The sequence below is a fragment of the Anser brachyrhynchus genome (assembly GCF_964034855.1).
Source record: "Anser brachyrhynchus genome assembly, chromosome: 3".
Classification (NCBI taxonomy): domain Eukaryota; kingdom Metazoa; phylum Chordata; class Aves; order Anseriformes; family Anatidae; genus Anser; species Anser brachyrhynchus.
Window position 1 is genome coordinate 65,661,719 of NC_137696.1, and position 18,253 is coordinate 65,679,971.

The 18,253-nt window shown below is 41.4% G+C and overlaps 1 protein-coding gene across 2 annotated transcripts; it reads right to left on the bottom strand.

The window, feature by feature from the left end:
• Window positions 1–1,429: 1,429 nt before the first annotated feature.
• Window positions 1,430–16,386, bottom strand: TBPL1 (TATA-box binding protein like 1). 2 transcript variants are annotated; one of them, XM_080583808.1, is made up of 7 exons: window positions 16,199–16,386; window positions 10,041–10,227; window positions 9,343–9,425; window positions 7,442–7,505; window positions 5,650–5,753; window positions 5,461–5,555; window positions 1,430–2,680 (listed from the first exon to the last, which is right to left on the bottom strand). In XM_080583808.1, the coding sequence occupies exons 2-7, from the start codon at window positions 10,173–10,175 to the stop codon at window positions 2,610–2,612; spliced, it is 552 nt and encodes a 183-aa protein (XP_080439934.1). In that variant the 5' UTR covers window positions 10,176–10,227; window positions 16,199–16,386; the 3' UTR covers window positions 1,430–2,609. The 2 variants fall into 2 exon arrangements, with proteins under 2 accessions (XP_080439934.1, XP_080439935.1); XM_080583809.1 differs by lacking the exon at window positions 16,199–16,386 and adding an exon at window positions 15,265–15,853.
• Between the last annotated feature and the right edge of the window lie 1,867 nt (window positions 16,387–18,253).

Here is an 18,253-nt window from a genome sequence, read left to right on the forward strand (position 1 = left end):
ATCCTGACATCGGTGACCAGGGAGCAGAGACCAGCACCTCCCCCTGTGCCTCCCCTCCTTGGGAAGCTGCAGAGAGCTGCGAAGTCACCTCTTGGCCTCCTCTTCTCCAGAGCAGGCAAACCCAGTGCCCTCAGCCTCTCCTCACAGGACATGCCTTCCAGCCCTGTAACCAGCTTTGTTGCCCTCCCCTGGATGCTTTCAAGGACCTTGACAGCCTTTTTTTATATTGTGGAGCCCAGAACTGCTCACTATATTGCAGGTGAGGCTGCACCACTGCTGAATATAGTGGTTGAATCACCTCTTTTGACTGTCTGGCTGTGCTGTGCGTAACGCACCCCAAAATGCCATTTGGCTGCCAGGGCATGCTGCTGGCTCATGTTGAGCCCTCTATCAACCAACACCCCCAGGTCCCTTTCTGCTGAGCTGCTGCCCAGCCACTCCCAGTCTGTGCATGTGTCTAGTATTGTTCTGGTCCAGGTGTAGAACATCATACACGGGCCACAGAGGGTTTGAACTATAACCTTGGCAGTATTAGCACCATGCTCTAACCAACTGAGCTAACCAGCCTTTTTGACTGTTAATACATTGGTTTATTACTTTTTCTTTTTTAAATGAGACAGATTTCACACCACATGATTGTGCTAATAAGAGAACAAAATGTTCTTCTTTCTTCATATAAATTTAGGAGACACACATGCTTCATAAAATCTCACTGGTAGCACTCAAGCATTTTGTGATTTGATCCAAAAGAAAAGGAGCAAAGCCTTACCTACTATACCTACTGCAGTTATAATGGCCAAATTCTCATATATCACTTTAGGAACATACTTCATCACTGGAAAACCCATTACAATTTTGTTCATTTTTCAAATACCTTCTTCTTTCTCAAACTGTAATAATACAATATTAGCACTCCCTAATGGGGATTTGTCCATTTAATGGGAATTGGTCCACTGGTATGATGTTTCACAAAACCTTCATTACTGTCAGGAGTGCTGTGGTGCCTTTATGTGCTCTTTATCGTAAGTTTCATGACTGTCAAATTCTACTTATTTCATAGTTACAAATATTCTTTTCCTACCTTCACACATCTAAGAAAGGGTTTTATTAATGTATCACTGCTTGCAGCAGGTTTTTCTTTCCTTTTGTTCTGAAGGGTTTGATTGAGCATTTCCCATACTATTCCTTCCTTTCCATAATTTCTGCATGGAGACACTGCAGATGGCCCCAACTTCTACACCATCCCTCAGATGGCTCATATACATTATGCTAGGTATTTGCAGGATATTCCTCCACTTCTCTTCCACAACCGGTGACTTCTCGTATAGAAACAGCTCACGGTTCAGTTTTAGGACCCACCAAGACTGTATGTTACCTACAGCACACAATAGCGTCACATTTGTCTTCAGTCAGGGAAAAAAGACATACATACATTTATACATATATTTATTGTAACTTTTTAAAAGTAGCATTTGCAGTTACTTTTAAGCATTCACCTCTCTTCTGCTTCAAATGTGCACTTACTGAGAGAAACATCTACTGGCTTTCAAGTCCAAGATTAATACCAATAATCATACATGCCAGAATCAAGCTTCATTGCTTGTCGGCAGCTCCTGTCATGAAAACATTATACAGTAACAAGAGTGTAGAAAAGGCCTGTGTTAATCATTCAGCAATAGGCTGGGACTGGATTAGCGTGACCATACCATTTTCCGGAGTTGAAGCGTAACAACACCTTCCCGAATACCGAAGCTCACATAGTAATTTGTTTCCTTTTGCATCCAGCAGGTGGACAAGGCAGTTAATTTTTCTACAGTAGCTTCTTTAGTTGGTAGGATTTTCTCATCATCTACAGGAAAACAGTCGTTGTATACCTTTATATTTAGAAATGTCTTCTTTAAACAGCAAGAAAATACTTGAAATCTGGCATGTAGTTAAGAGAACTGGGAACAAACCAAATTTCATTCTTGGATAAACATACGTAACTACTATAGATTTCAATCTAACCCACGCACAAAATTTTACACATACTACAAATAGAAACAGAAGGTAATCAGCAAAAGACTATTCCTACATTGTTTCAAATTAATTTGCAACTATACAATTTTAATGTAATAGAAAAAGGGAAAGGAATATAACAGAACAGGTATGAAGAGAAATATTTTCCAAACTTTTATTTGTGCACATTCATCAGGTGAAAAAGATAACTTTTACAGCTTCTTTGGTGCCCAATATTCAGCATACAAAAATGTAAAAGACTATTCACAAATAAAACACAAGCTCAAACTAAAAAAAAAAATGTTTTAAAGGTAGTGCACATCGTGACAGCTTTGCTTATGAATACACAGAAATTACTGCAAAAATAAATAGAATGTCTTTTTAAAAGCAGCAATTTCATATCTTGTAAACTTCTGTTTTTACAATACAGCACTGTTAAGAGTAAAATCCAAAAGGACTGGAGTTTATACTGTGGCCATGAACAAGTAAAAGAGTCTGTATTCCTCTGCTATAGTTGGTCCAGTTTTCCTTTTTGCTTTTAGTCCAATGTGCAGCAGTCTTTAAAGGTGCTTGGTTAGGAAACCTAACCATCAAGTGGCGAATTATAAAATTTATTTCCTGCTTTCAAACACGAATGGGTAAATCTGCTCCACAGCGCTGGCAACTGCCTTTACGTTTGGCCCTGCGAAATATTAAAAAGAGGAAAAAAACAGGAAAAAACAATAGGAAGAGAAAAATCAGGCCATCAGAAATTAAAACAACAGTATCTTCAAAACAACCTTAATATTTATGGCTACTGTAACTTTATTCTGTAGACAAGAATAACTTCTCCCCATTTCTCCCAACTGAAGAAAGTGTTCCTCTTACCACTATAACTTACAAAAAGACGACTCTAGCATGGAATCTGCAAGATATTCTACACTGGTTAATGGCTAAACTACAAATAAATACTATCATTTCCTAACAATTTGCATACTTTGCAATTTACTGGTTTAAACAGTCAGCCCAGAGAAGATCACAGAAGCTAAGAGGCAGAGATAGAAGAAGTATTTTTACTTATGATTCTCTTCTAGGAATTTGTACTACCTGGCAACATTTATCTCTTCTTTTAAATAGCCACCACAAAAACTATTGCTAAATAATGCTGGATTTAGCCTAAGTATGTTTCAAGCAAATTTTATATTTGAAAATTATAGACTGTTACTTTTCAGTCTGGATTTTGCAAATAGCTCCAGCCATTGATCTCAGGACAGCACCTGCAAGCCAGGGAATGGTTATTGTCTCAGAATGAGGCAGCTGAAGGTTATCTAACGTAATTTATGAACATTTGGGAAAAGGAAGAATGACCTAGCAATGCTTTCTAATGGTACTAGACCATTTTCTGCAATGAACAACTGAGCTTTCAAATGAATAAGCAATACTATGCCAGAAGAAACTATCCTGGATACAAGTGTGGTGATGTAGATAAATGAAGCCGGTAATTTCTCACATGCTACAACTGCCTACAAACTCATTTTTTTTAAACTCACTTTGGACTTCAAAAATTCCTTTCAAGTACAGAGAACTGTTCAAAATGGCTCCCCAAAATCATAAATAACCTACTTATAAATAACCTATGTCTTATCTATGCATGTAATTCTACACATATTAATTTACAAGCTTAGTCAGAATGAAAATGGAATAGGATTATTCTTGCATTTTCCAACTTAGCGAGCTGAGTTAATCACTCACTCAAACAAGCCTAGTGGAAGATACTCTGCCTAGAACGTTCTTTGCTTTCTAGGCAATTTCTTTGCCTTCCTTCAATTTGTCTACTATTGTAGAAATGCAAGTTCAAGAGGAAGCCTTCAGAAAGCAGGAGTATGAGTAGACAAAGCTTGTAAAAGTAATGTTGAAGAGTAGTGTTGAAGATATGTAAAGACTGGAATATCATTACAGGGAATATAAAATAAGAAGTAATAATAATAATCCTCCTCACTGCTCATTTTGGAGGAAGAAAAATTAATAGAACTTTTTTTCCCTATTAACTATCAGTTCTTTTATTTTATCAGTCATAGAATCATAGAATCATCCAGTTTGGAAAAAACCTCTAAGATCATCTAGTCCAACCTTTAACCTAGTACTAAAATCCACCACTAAACCATGCTGCTAAGTTCTACACCTACACATTTCTTGAGTCACCATCCCTGGAGGGCTTCAACCACTTCCCTGGGCAGCCTATTTTAATGCCTCACAACTCTTTCAGTAAATAAATTTCTCCTAATATGCAACCTAAACCTCCCCTAGCACAATTTCAGGCTATTTCCCCTTGTCTTATCACTTAGTGCTTGGGAGAAGAGCCCGATCCCCATCTCGCTATAGCTTCCTTTAAGGTAATCATAGGGTGCAATAAGGTCTCCCCTGAACCTCCTTTTCTCTAGGCTAAACAACGCAAATTCCCTCAACCACTCCTCATAAAACTTGTTTTCTAGACCCTGCAACAGCTTTGCTGCCCTTCCCTGGAGACGCTCCAGCACCTTGATGTCTAGCCCCACGTTTTCAGATTACTAAGTCTAATACAGTTTGTCTTCTTAAAAATGGAAAATCCTGACGTAAGTATTCCCCATAAAGCTTAGGTATTTGTTAAAAAAAAATAAGATGTAAAAATAAATACCCCTACACGTGAGCAGTGTAGGGATATATAATACCAGTAGTTGAGCTCTACCAACCACAAGACCAGCTGACGTGATAACAAATGATAATAGTACAGAACCAGGAAATATAATAGGTATTCCTCACATCTGACTTTTCACATCTGTGGTGTACACTGCACAAGTAAATACAGCAAAGAATGGAAAATGAAAATTAGAGAGAGAAGGAAGAAAAAATGGCAGTAGCATCTCTAAGACCCAAAACAATCATGCCTCTGATTACTTGAGAAAGGTCACTAATTCCTATAACCCAAGTAGTGGTTCTCCCCCCAAATGAGCTTTAACAGAAGCGAGCATAAGTCTGAAGAATTGCAAATATTGGTCAATTTCAGTTATGACAAAATACTATGCCATCTCACATGTTTCCATAGATCTCAAGCTTGGAAATATGCATTTATGAAAGTGCTGTTGATGCTACATGCAGTGCAGTCTACACCATTATGAAGATTTAAAAAAGGGGAAAAAGTAAAACATTTAAATAACAATACCTGCATTCTCAAATTCTATCTCACTTCTGTTTTATTAAAAAAAAAAACAAACAACAAAAAACTGACCATGTCCACTAAAAGTAATTTTTAAGTCTACCAGTAATAACTCTTCCTCTAACTTGTCTGGCCATTTCACTCAAAAGTAAACTAGGTACAAGCACTGGGATACAAGATCCCTTTGGCATATCTTTTGACTGTTTTGAATATCTTCTTTTCCTAAACTGACTAGCCCTAAAGTTAAATATTCCCAGCAAGTTAAATATTTATTTATGACATCAAAATACCTGTAACTGTGATACTGCCTGTTGAAAAAATTTGTAAGGTAGCTCTGAGAGTTTTTATTCTGTAGCACACGGCAGGATGAAGTTCTGGTTCATAACTAGAAGACAAAATAACAGGTTAGAGGTCTGGAACTGAAACAGAAAAGCTTAAGAAATATACCAAGACTACAATTCTTTAAAATTCTACCATACCTCGCATGAGGTCTGTTATTCTTCGTAAATTCTGGCAATCTTATCTCAAAGGGCATGTTGCACACTGCTAAAACATTCACAACTTTAAAATCTGTGAAAATTACCTTTTCAAAAGAGAAGAAAAGAATGTCATTAGAAATTCAGCTCAGAGAAGCAGAGATGTATGTGTTGAAAAAAAAATTAGAAGAATACTAGTTGAGTATTTTAATGTTATTTCACAACTAAAACCTTGTGATTGATGCATTTGTAATAGTCTAAAGGTACTTATAGACTCAAATCACTTATTTTATCCTTCCATGGTACAGTAGCCGTTGAACTAGATTATTTCACATTTGTACTATGTGGTTATCGTACAATTTTCTTTGAGAATGAGACACAGGAATAACTCATTGTTATACTAAAACACAACCAAATTGAAAACAAAATAAATTAAGTAGCTCATGGGACATCAAAATTAACAAAGAAAAAATTTAATTCTTACATGAATCCTATGCAATTTGGAAAAGTGTCTTTAATGCCTTGCTGCTATACACCATTTTTATCAAAGCTAAGAATAAGATAAAAGACAAAAACTGTTTTGTTTCAAATGTCCAGTATGGCAAGCTATTTTTCCAGTCTTTTACTTTCTGAATCTTACCTCAAAATATTGGCTTTCAGTTATTCTCAGACCACAGCCATTTTACATGACATTAAAAGAGCCAACAGGCAACTCCAAAACAAACAAGTGCACTGTTAAGAAGTGCAAAGTCACTGAAGAAAATTTTGTTCATTTTCTGAAACAGCCAGAACTGAAAATTTCTCAGCCAAAACATTTTGGGAAAGTATACAAGTGGAAGCAACAAATCCTTATAAGAGGTCAACTATTATTTTAATCCTCAAAACATATTCCACTTAAATTGCTCACTTCATAATAAAACTTGGCGCATCTACCCTGGAGGCACTGTTCATCTCCCAGTGATTCAATGCTTCAATCCAGCTTTAAGAGCCTGGGTCTAATGTATACATTCTTAGCAATAAAATTCCCTAACTTTTGTTTGGGTCTAACGCAACATTACTGGGATAGCCTGTCACAGCTGCCTTTATGCAGTATAATCAAATTTAGATTCTTCCTGCCAAAGGACAGCAACTGTGCCTGTTGGTAATTGTCTGCTGGTAAATTTAAATTGTGGGTAAACAGCACAACTGACTGTCAGAAAGTTTTAAAATTACACACTTTAGCACTCCCATTCAAAACTGTTACTATAAAGTTCAAGTGGTGTTTCTGACTGGTAATGTTGACCCAAACCCACAAAAAGAGGCGTTTCATACCCTATTTCTTTTTAAAACTTATTTCCAGCTGTGCAACCTCACAGCACAGCAGCACTTCCCCCCCTCAATTAACAAGGTTCAAACTTGCCCTAAACGAGAGGGACATGTGTTTGTTATTCCGCCATAAATGAGGGAAAATTGTGTTTAAATGACAGTTTGGTTTACACCCTTCAGCACTTCTTCCAAATAAATCTTTCAAGGTATTTTTCTACCCAAGAAACATTTGTGGGTGGCTCATTTAGTAAGTTTTGTTGTTTATTAGGGAGGGAAAAAGCACAACTCTGAGCCACCAAATGAAACTCAAATCCACAAAATAAGACATTTCTTTGACCAGCATCTGGAAAACGTATGCTGCTACAAAACGGGCATCTGAATGAAAACATGATGATTGCTAAATAGTTACACTTCCTCATTTTTTATTCTTTCTAAAAAATTGAGTACCATCATTGCTTAAGCAACACAAGTCCTTTTTCATTAGAATTACCTGAAAACCTAGTTTCTGTAGACTACGAGCTAATCGTCTGGCACCAAATTTAGCTTCTTCTTCACTGTAAAGACAAGAATCTAGCATTAACAAAAATACAGCATATGCTCGTGTGCACACATACTATAGTAAATGGTTCATTTTGTAGCCTGAGCACTATGTAACACATGAACTGTGACCACATAGACAGCCTTAATTTTACCCAGCTGTACATATTACATTCTATCTTCACTGTCTAGATATTCAAATAGAGTCTTTTATACCCTATTTGAAGAATATTTTGGCACTCAGCTCTAGCTTAAGACAGTAGGAGCTGCAGTGGGAGCCATATTTTGATCATATATGATATTAAATACTCTTAAGAGACAAATATGGTAGTCTGAAGTTGGCCATCCTGAACTGGTGATTACTTTTCATCCTGTTCTCCTTTGCAATGGGCTTGTTAGCTTCCCTGAAGGTTTAGAGAAGAAAGATATGTTTATGAACATTCATACTAGTATGAAGCACCAAATAAAGTTTAGGGAAAAAGCTCAGTGTACAGTTAAATTATGCGCAGGGCCTCAGGAAAAAAAAAAAATCTATCATTTAAATGTCAGCACTGACAAATCACCTTCTATTTTGAGACAGATATCACATACAGAAAGCATGCAAATTTACCACTGTGCCTTACCCTTACTCCACAATGTGGACATAACTTACAGGAATTCAGCCATTAGCAGTTTAGCAAATTCATGTGTATCTGAACTAAGAATTTGCTCTTTCCATTCCCTCAACAGTGTATAACTTGATTAAATTTAGGTGAGTTTTCATGTAGTAATAAGAGAGACATCCCTCAAAAAAGGTCATCCCTTCCCAAGTTTTAAGTTCTGGCTAAAAAAAAAAAAAAGTGTAATTCTTACAGAGTTTTCAAATCACAAGGGTGGTTGTGGTTGGAAGGGACGTCTGGAGACCATCTAGTCCAACCCCCCTGCCAAGCAGGGTCACCTAGCGCACGTTGCACAGGATGACATCCAGGTGGGTTTTGAATATCTCCAGAGAAGGAAACTCCACAGCCTCTCTGGGCAACCTATGCCAGTGCTCTGTCACCCTCCCAGTAAAGAAAAGTTTCCTCATATTCAGCTGAGCTTCCTGTATCTCAGTTTGTACCTGTTGCCTCTTGTCCTGTCACTGGGCATCACTGAAGAATCGGGGCCCGTCCTCTTGACACCCTCCCTTCAGATATTTATAGACATTGATGAGATTCCCCTCTCAGCCTTCTCTTCTGCAGCCCAGCTCTCTCAGCCTGTCCTCGTATGACAGGTGCTCCAGTATCCCCATCACCTCAGTAGCCCCCCTCTGGACTCGCACCGATAGCTCCATGACCCTCTTGTACTGGGGAGCCCAGAACTGGACACAGTACTCCAGGTGAGGCCTTACCAGGGCTCAGTAGAGGCGGAGGATCACCTCCCTCAAAATTCTGGCAATGATATTTCTACCACACCCCAGGATACTGTTGGCCTTCTTGGCCACAAGGGCACATTGGTGGTTCATGGTTAACCTGCCGTCCACCAGGACTCCCAGGTCCTTCTCTGCAGAGCTGCTCTCCAGCAGGTCAGCCCCCAGCCTGTACTCGTGTATTTCAGAAATGAAATCTCTTGGATTTTCTTCATAAATTAGTTTTTCCTGCTGTTCTCCCAGAATGCTGAAACGATGTTGCTCAAGATTTCAATTCAGTCAAAGGCAGACACTTTGCAGGGAAAAATTCCACTCAAATACTTAGCTTGGCAAGGATCTAAGTGTGATATAACATGAAGGAATCTTAAGAGTGGCAAGCACTGCCTCTTGCTACCTTCCTCATTTATAACATTATGTTTTAATATAAACATGAATTTCGTCCAGAGAAAAGATCTTTATGGACTTACCTTGTGGCTCCTGTGCAAATAACTTTTCCTGAGGACCAAATTGTGGCCGTAATCCTAGGTTTCCTAAGCTTCATTAATACTTTCTACAAAGGAAAATGAAAGTGGAAGAATTGGGAATTGGTGTTAGTTCAATTTCAAAATTGAAAAAAAAATTAAGTATTACACAAATAATATTTCTTTACTTTTGATAAGTCTTGAAATGTTTCTTCACCTCTTTCAGCAACTATAAAATCAGCTCCTGAGAAGAGCTAAACAAAAGTGGACTATCTTAGCCAGTGATTCAGTGTTCACATAACAAATTAAATGAAGATATTTTCCCTTGAATAAAAAGCTGAAAGTCACAGCATCATGCTGATTTTTTTTTTGAATTTATTATAACTCTCCCCTGTTGACTCCTCAATTGATATATTTTTCTGAAAAAAAAAAAACATGAAATTTTAGCGGGGCAAAACAGACCCTGAGGTGTAAGAGGTCTCATTGCATACCTTACACTTAATATTCACCTCACTAGTTGAACAGACCCTAGTCTAATGGCTCCCTGAAGTCTTTTGAGACAGTATTTAGTCCTCCTCCCCTTACTGTAGGCTTAGTATATGACAGACTCAATGCCTATCAAGACAGAAATAAAACTTTGCTATCCACCACACATGGATATCAAGACGTAAAAACAGATAATTGAGGTATGTTAAATCTCTTACCCCAACATCACGCTTGTATATCACATTTGCTCCCTCTAATGCAATCTTCCTCAAGTTTAAATGACATCTTGTTCTAAAAACACACACTACGTTTGTGATTAAAATGTCCAATGCAACATCACTGTCCGCATCCATTGGGGTGATTTACAACTCAATTCTCCCACCAGCTCACCATGAAGATCACATCCTGAGAACAAAAATGATAAAGTTAAACATTCCAGTAGAAAACTGCCTATTAACACTGCTCTTGTATACATCCGTCCCTTAAATGAGACAAGAAGCAGAAGTGACTATACTCTGACTCATTTAAGTTAACTGCGTGCGTGGAGGGGGGGCGGTGTCTACATCCTGTATGCTATAAAATAGGAGGCTACTTGTTTGAAGCCATGTTGCCAGACTTAACAGACATAAAGTGTATATGTATATATTATTTTTAAGCCTGCTGGTTAAATATGTTACAGCTCTTACCAACTATATTAGGACGCTGTGAAGTTTACTAAGACTTTTTCCATAGCTCCAAAGGCTGACCTTTCCTCAGCTCGTTTGAGGATGTCATCAGACACCTCAGGAAAATGCATTTCTCTCACTGCTTAAATCGATAATTCTGAAATACAGTAATTTGTGTTGAAGCGGATGAGCCTGCTGAATAACTCAGAAACCAGGAGGCTACATAAACTGCAGCCTGTAGACAGCCTGCCACCACAGCGTACCCATCTTCCCCCAGCATTCGTGGCCTATCTCTCCGACCAGAGCACCGCAATGCGAACTATACAAAATGTCCTGTGGGCAGCAGCAGCCTGCGCCGACCCCCAGCAGCTCACCCCCTTCCGCCCTGCGCCTAGGAACCATGCAGAACGTGTGTACTTCACATACAAAATAAAGTCACACCTTCCCGAGGAACAGCTTGAGTTCCTACAAAGGCACAGGACGGCCACCCCATGTGCACCCAGCGAAACTAAGGAGCCGTTCTGCCTGCCTGTGCACGCTAAGGGTGATGTCCCCACCAACACCGCGCCTGGGGAGCAGGGCGGTGAGCCAGGGAGCTGGGCTACTGCCCGCAGCCCACCCCCTGACTGGCTGGTAGCCGTTCTGCACGCACACCAAAGCCAAGACACCTGACACTGCAAATGAATCCCAGATGAGGTATTTGTGGAAAGGAGGGGAAAAAAAAAAAAAAAAGAACAAAAACATTGGTATAGAGAGAAAACAACTTGTATCAAAATACTGCAATTTATTAGGGAGTTTTTCTTTCTACAAGGACATAAAAATCGTAGCTCTCTTCCAGGAGAATTAATTTAAGCAGAGAATAGCCTAAGAGACAGAGGCAATAATATCTCAGACTGCTTTTGATCCATTCATCTAAAATTTTAGCAATATTTCCTCCCAAATGAATCCCAACAGAAAGCAAAGCCCAAAACTGAAGAAAAAGAGTCAGATATATGAAATGCTCTACATGGTCATTGCCATGGCAGATGCGGGAGACTACGCATCAAGAACACATGACATATTTACAGTGTTATAAATATTTTGGTCTTACGTATCAGAAATCTGCAAGACACAAAATTAACAATGTTATTATCAATATTTACATCTGACTACGACTTCCTAAACATCACGCCATAGTTTCTCATCAAGAACACACTCAAGGTGCGTCTTTGACTACAACTGACTGTCACTAGGGAAGTAATAAACTACAGTGCAGATGTACATATTGTACTTGATCAACTGCTGTGACGGCTGCCTATTCTACCGCGCAGCTGGCTCCCGGCTAAAAGAATTATTCTGTAATTGCTGGCTTGTCCAATATAAGAAAAGGAAAAGCAGGTGACAACACAGAAAAGAGACGAAGAAACGCCAAGAGAAAACTGGAAAGCCAAAGGCAATGTGGGGAGGTGTCGGGGGAGAGCAGGCAGAGAAGAGAACAAACAGTAACTAATTAGTATTCCCAGATCTCTCTTTTTAATTCAAAATTATATGAATCCTATGAAGCTACAAATGACTCGTTCCATCTGGTTTTGATGGACTACTCCAGATTGGGTTAGCAATTTACGGCACCGGCTCCAAAGATAGCACATTTGCAGATTTTGAATGGCACGCAGGCAGGGCCAGCGTGGAGCACGGAGCTGGAACCCACGGCATCCTGAGCGAGGCATTTGTCTTCCACCCTGGCTCTCGCCGAGTTCACTTACTGGAACCTGGGAACTAGCGGCGTGCAAGAGAAGAGGACACCTCCAGCGGGCTGCCCCTCCCTCACTGCACCAAGCTTCTGCTGCCACACGCAGTCTCGACATTGTGAAAGAGTAATGCCATCATGCGTAAGACCCTTGAAAGGTTCCTAGCTGCTAAGGAAACTCTAATACTGTCTGAGAATATCCCCATAAACTATCAATAGCTCACCTTAAATAGATCCAGGGAGAAAAGTCACTTGCTCATTCAGGACAAAAGAAAAAGCCATTGAGATGAAAATTACAATTTAAAAGGAAAAGATCAAACATCAAAGGGAATTTATAGAAGAAAATCCCAGAACGTTAAAATGCTACGGAGCTGTCTGGAAGGACGTTTTCAGCAATTACAGCGTATCTCGGTTAGCAGTACAATTTACATGTGTGGATTTTAATGGGAGAAAAGTTACACAGTACTACAGTAATGACCCCCCATTTTCATCAGCCATGTTCTGAAAGTTCAAAACAACAGATACGTAAGGAGGAGCTCTTCATATTTAACTTGAGCCGTACCTAATATCCTAGACTGTGGTTCACAACATTCAGCTAAAAAGTGACATAATTTGTCATAGAAGCAGTATCTGAGTACAGTGTAAAAATTAAGAATTCTGCCTTTATTCTACTGCAATGTCATTTGATCTAACGAGAGCATTTTTCTGTTACACATTTCAAATACTGAACATTTCAAGTATTCATTATTAAGTTTTTCTCATTTGTATTGAGAAGACTCCTTATTTACTGCTGCTAAATACGACCCATGTTCTTTGAGAACTCGAGCACCCAAAGTTTTGGATCCAATATGCCCATTCTCATTTAGCACAAAAATACAATGCTAACTTCTTCCAAGGCATGGTTTGGAACTGTTGTGCAAAACAAAATGGTTCTAGACTTGGATGCTTCTGCCCAACACTGAGTATAACCTGCTATGAGCTCTGCCTTTGGTGTTCATTTTGATGTCTCACGCTGTACTGACAACAAAGAAGAAATTCTACGGAAGAGATGCGCTGCTACTTCTCTTCAGGAAGTCTCAAAGAAACCAAAATTCATAGAAGCCACTTCAACAAAAATTAGTTGATTGAAAAATAGAAATACTTGTACCGTATAAAAACATCCAAGGAACGTGTTTATAAAAAAAATAATAGTGTAGCAACGTTCATTGCAAACAGCAGTTTTGTTCTTTATTTCCCTCCAGTAGCATGCCCCGGTGGAACAGGGCAGCCCTACGCGACGCCCTGATGCTCCTCCCTCCCATCCTTCCCTACTGTATCCCTCATGGGTAGCCCTGACCCATTCTGTTATTTCCCAAAATCTGAATTCCTACATCTCTTTCCTTATCTGCAAAACAGGGAAAATAACGTTCCCATGCTTTTACACAGACGCTTTGATACCAAGGAACAGCATGACATACGTGCCTGTTACTGTTCCATATTTATGCAGTTACACTTGCAGAACCGAGGGACTGAGCAGAAACCAAACATCTGGTTCTTTCCCGTTCCGGATTTGCAAATTCCTAAGCTGATTTTACTGAGCCCAACTTATGTTGTGCTGATTAATTTTGCCCAAAGTTCTCTCATTTGAACCTTAGAATTTTGGCAGCCTAAACCTCATTTCTGAAAGTATGTTTTGCCAGTTACTGATAATTTAGTAACAAGCTAAAACAAATAATAAAATCATTTATTTTTCTACACTTGCAGCTCTTCTTTTATATTGTGCATTTCATTCAACTTTCTCCAGAGCAAGAAACTAGCTAATTTTGATTTCAAGTTCTCTTGAACCAATATAACACTATCTATCGCAAGAGAGAAAAAAAGCAAAAGGCATCTTTGTAGTTTTTAATATTCTATTTCACCAAAGAAAATTAAAAGGCTTGTTCTCTCTTTTATATGTAGATGCCAGGGATACCCGTGGCATATTGCCACTAAGAAACAAAAGAGGAAGAAAAGAAGCAAATAGGTAAAGCATGGTAATGAACATAAAAATAAGAACAAAACCTAAAGCCAACCTCAAGGATATTTGAAAAGTAGCGCATTCTACACCGAAACAAGAGAGACTTCCCACTTCAGAGTAAGAAGTATACCCACGGAAGGAGTAAGCGAAGGAGTGAGCACTGCAGTTCTTAAACAAAGCATTACCCATACATCCCCAGTTAGGACCAAGGCCATACTATTTTCAAAACTACATAAACAAATACAAAGAAACACACCCCGCACTGAAATCTTACAATCTAAAAAAACAAAGCCAGCTTGCTCTGTCCTAAAAAAAAAAATGCAAACCAACCCATGAACACCATCATCATCAAGGAGAGAGGAAAGTCACCTAGGATGGGGTATATAAACAAAGAATTATTTTAAGCTTTTGGCTACTTTTGAGCTGAGAAACCCAGAGCTATGAAGGTAGATGGCGGGTATCTAATAATGGTTATGCTAATGTCAGAACAGCTTAATAAACACCTTTTTCGCCATCAGCACAAGTATAAGCAACTTGTACTGGATATTTTTAACCCTGCTCCCAAGCAGTTTGCCAACTGACTCCACAAACTGTTCCAACAGCCCAACTGTCGGGAGAACTGTACTACTGCAACGGTTGGCATTCACCAAACTAAGCGCCCACAAAGCATTTCTGGTGAGGTTAACAGAAACCTGCAGGTGAGAACTGAGACAAAAAAAAAATAAATCCCACTGGGAACCAGGAGAGGGTTAATTCCATCCTCCTACTGAATGCGTTAAAAAAAAAAAAAAAGTGTTCAGGTCATTGCAAACAGGTCCCTGGAGGTGTATTCTGCTTGAATTCCTGGACAGGACACAGTCACAGTGGTAGGCTGATGACTCCTGAGAAGTAAGGGTAACATTGCTACTGTTGCCTGTCTAGGATATCCTCCGACTCGAACAGCTTTCTAAGTTTTAGACACTGGACTAGAGGCGTACGCTTTCATTCTTATTGTTTCCAGTGGCAAGATAAACAGTACCAAAAGCAAGAGGTTAGCTGGAAGTCAACGTGCTCACCTTCTGAGGTCATATGACTGCATCCGACAGAACTGTGACAAATACAGTTTGGAGAAAATTTTCAAATATGTGTAAAAACGGTTAGAGAGGACACTTATCCAAGTAGAACAATGAAAAGAACGATTGTATCGGCTCCTCCTGTACTAAATTGGGCACAAATGCCCAACGCTGCTGTCCAGCCTCTTGGCTAAGGCTAAAGTGTCCCCATAGACTTGGACTCTTCCAGCACAAACCCAGCTGCAGGAATAAAGCCAAAGAGCTAACAGAACAAGCGCAGGAAGCCCGTTTTCAGATGGCAATTCAAAACAGGCCGTTTCCCCCAGACTGCTCTCATCAAAAATATCTGTTCATGACCAAAGCGAGAATCAGCAGCACGCAGTTTAGCACCATCCCTCCCTTGTAATACCAAGCCACAACCTGAAGCCAACCACTGAAAACAATCCTTTAGCTACCCACGATAAGCGGAAAATCGCCGTTAGGTCGGCTGGAAGCCCGAACCAAGAGGCCAGGCGGCCAACTCGCTAAAAAAAAAAAAAAAAAGGCAAGAAAAATTAAAACCCGGCCGTTACACAGCGTGCTGTTCAGCAGCAGGTGTGCCCCACGCCTGCCTCCATCGGGACTCCCCCCCCACCCCGAGCCGAGCGCCCCCCTCTCCCCGGAGCCCTAGGGGCGGCAGCCCGGTGCCTCACGACCCGACCCCATCCCACCCCAACCGGGCCGGGCCGGCGGAGACAAAGCGCGGCCACAAGGCCCCGCCGCGACCCGGCCCCCGCGCAGGCCCCGCGGCCCGGCGGCGGCAGGGGGGGGACCCTGGGCCTCTCGGGGGGCGCTCGGGCCCCCCCTTTCCCCCGAGGAGGAGGAGGAGGAGGAAGGCCGCAGCCCCCCCCCCCAGCGGCGGGGCGGGGCGGGGGGGCTGTACCGGAGCGGCCGTTACCGTGCGCGCGGCGGGCGGGCGGCGGTGCGGAGGCGCGGTTGCTAGGCGACCCGCCGCTGGCGCCCGGCGGCGTTCCGGGTGCTGGGCCGAGCCCCCGCCGCGACCACCATCCCCCGGCGCCGCGGGCATAGACGCGCCGCCGGCTAGAGCGGCCGCCGGAAGTGGCGGGAGGGGAGGGGAGGAAGGGGGCCGCGCCGCGCCGCACTTCCGCTTTACGCGCTGGTGGGGGGGGGGGGGGGGGGCGTCGCCTTGGCGCCTGTCGGGGCTGTCGCGATAGCAGCCGTGTGGCGGGGCCTGGGGGGGGGGCTACGAGGTCCTGTGGCGCAGCGGGGGTGACTAACGAAATAAAGTCGTGTGGTTTTATAAAGGCGTCGGTCTCTGTGTGTGAGAGGTGGGGGGTGTGGGTGTAAGGGTTGGCGCTGTCCCGACACACGGTCCGTCATTATTTACTTCCCGTGTGCAGCGTGATGGCAGAATAACCTTAATTAGGATAGAGGAACTAACCTGAATTAGGATAGAGGGAACAGCAACAAACTTGAATTTTGCAGTCTTTATGGAACGTGTGTTCTCCTCTGCCACCCTACATTTAAGCCTTGTAACGCCTTAGTTAGTTCGCCCGTCACGAGTAATTACTCCACATTTTCACCCCGGATCGGCTCAGAGCACATTAGAGGCAGATTTCGCTGCTGACCCAGCTTTCGCTTTCCAGCTAGCAGGCTGGGCCGAGCCGCCGTGCGGCAGCGCTGCCACCCTGTGGCTGGTCACGGTTTCAGCTGGCTGAAGGGAAAACGAGGAGTTCTCGCTTTGGAGCGACACTTTAGCATTTTTCTTGAATCCTCACTGGACAGCTGTTTTTTTTTTTTAGCATAACTGTCCACATAAGTTCAACGCAAGATGTATTCTAGCAAACACACATCCATTATATACCTCTGCAAAGCTGTCCTTTTCAGGATGTAACATTTCTAGCATGCGTTCTGCAGAAATATAGTCACCACTGGACATTGGGAAATTTTTTTACTGATGAAGAAACGAACCCTTGCCATGTCACACTTTCAGTTGCTTTTTCAGCCTGAGCTTTCCCAGTTTGCACAAGGACATGCTTAAGATTGCATCTCCAAATATTTATTTGGAAAATACGCAAACTTATGCAAATAGTTGTGACCGTATTAACATGGAATGCAAATAAGGTGGTTAGCCACCCACCTAATTTTGCATGTCAGTTCATCAGTTGTGTTGCAATTTTATTCCACACCTATGCAGTTATGAAGCTGGTTGTCTTTAGCTGTCCCACTCGCAGTAAGTGTGATCCCAGTCCATTTCACCGTTACCTTGTGCATGTAAGTTGTCCCCCTCCTGGTCTCTGTCGCTCGATGTAGCTCTCTAACTTTTAGCATTCTCCCCAAGTGTGAATGAGATGATAAGAACTTCCTTCCAACAGAATCTGTGTCCTTATCTTTCTACTGCATACTCTAACTTCACTGACATTGCACAGGGAAGGCACAGAGGCCATTTCTGCCTCCTCCTTACTATGTGATTTTTCATTTTTCTGTGTCTTTGGTCTCTCAGTCCATTATCTGGAAAGCAGAGAGGAAACGGAGGTGTAAGGAGGCTGTTTATTCTGCTTGAACGTTCTGTGGTGTGGAATTGTGAGCTGTTTGGAGTATTGATACTGACACAGTTAAAGTAAAGATAACCAAACTTTAGAATACTGCACATATTTTTCTTCTGTAATTACAGCACTGGAAGTGAACAAAGATGCAATTTCATATTGTTGTTAGATCTAACTACAGGTTTCTGTCAGAAAAAAAAAATAACTCAGAAAACTGAAGCAAATGCTTGGTTATCTGGATTTTTGTATTTTGCAGGATCCGTTTGCAGTCAGGTAAGGTGGAGTGCAAGGCAGACTGTGGGAAAGTGTAGGGTGGAAAAAGAAAGCTGGATGGCCCCTGGAGGCATCCCACGGTGAACTGAGAGTGTTATACAGCTGAGCCTTCAGGACTGTGAGCTCTGTGCAGAAGGCTGTATTCAAGTGCTTGTGTTTGAAGAGGAGAAATC

Coding starts and splice junctions, on each gene's coding strand:
- TBPL1 (XM_080583808.1), bottom strand. CDS start 10,175: ATGGATGCGGACAGTGATGTTGCATTGGACATTTTAATCACAAACGTA. Junction 5,754..7,441: donor TACAGAAACTAGGTTTTCAG/GTAATTCTAATG, acceptor TCTTTTGAAAAG/GTAATTTTCACAGATTTTAA. Junction 5,556..5,649: donor AATAACAGACCTCATGCGAG/GTATGGTAGAAT, acceptor TTTGTCTTCTAG/TTATGAACCAGAACTTCATC.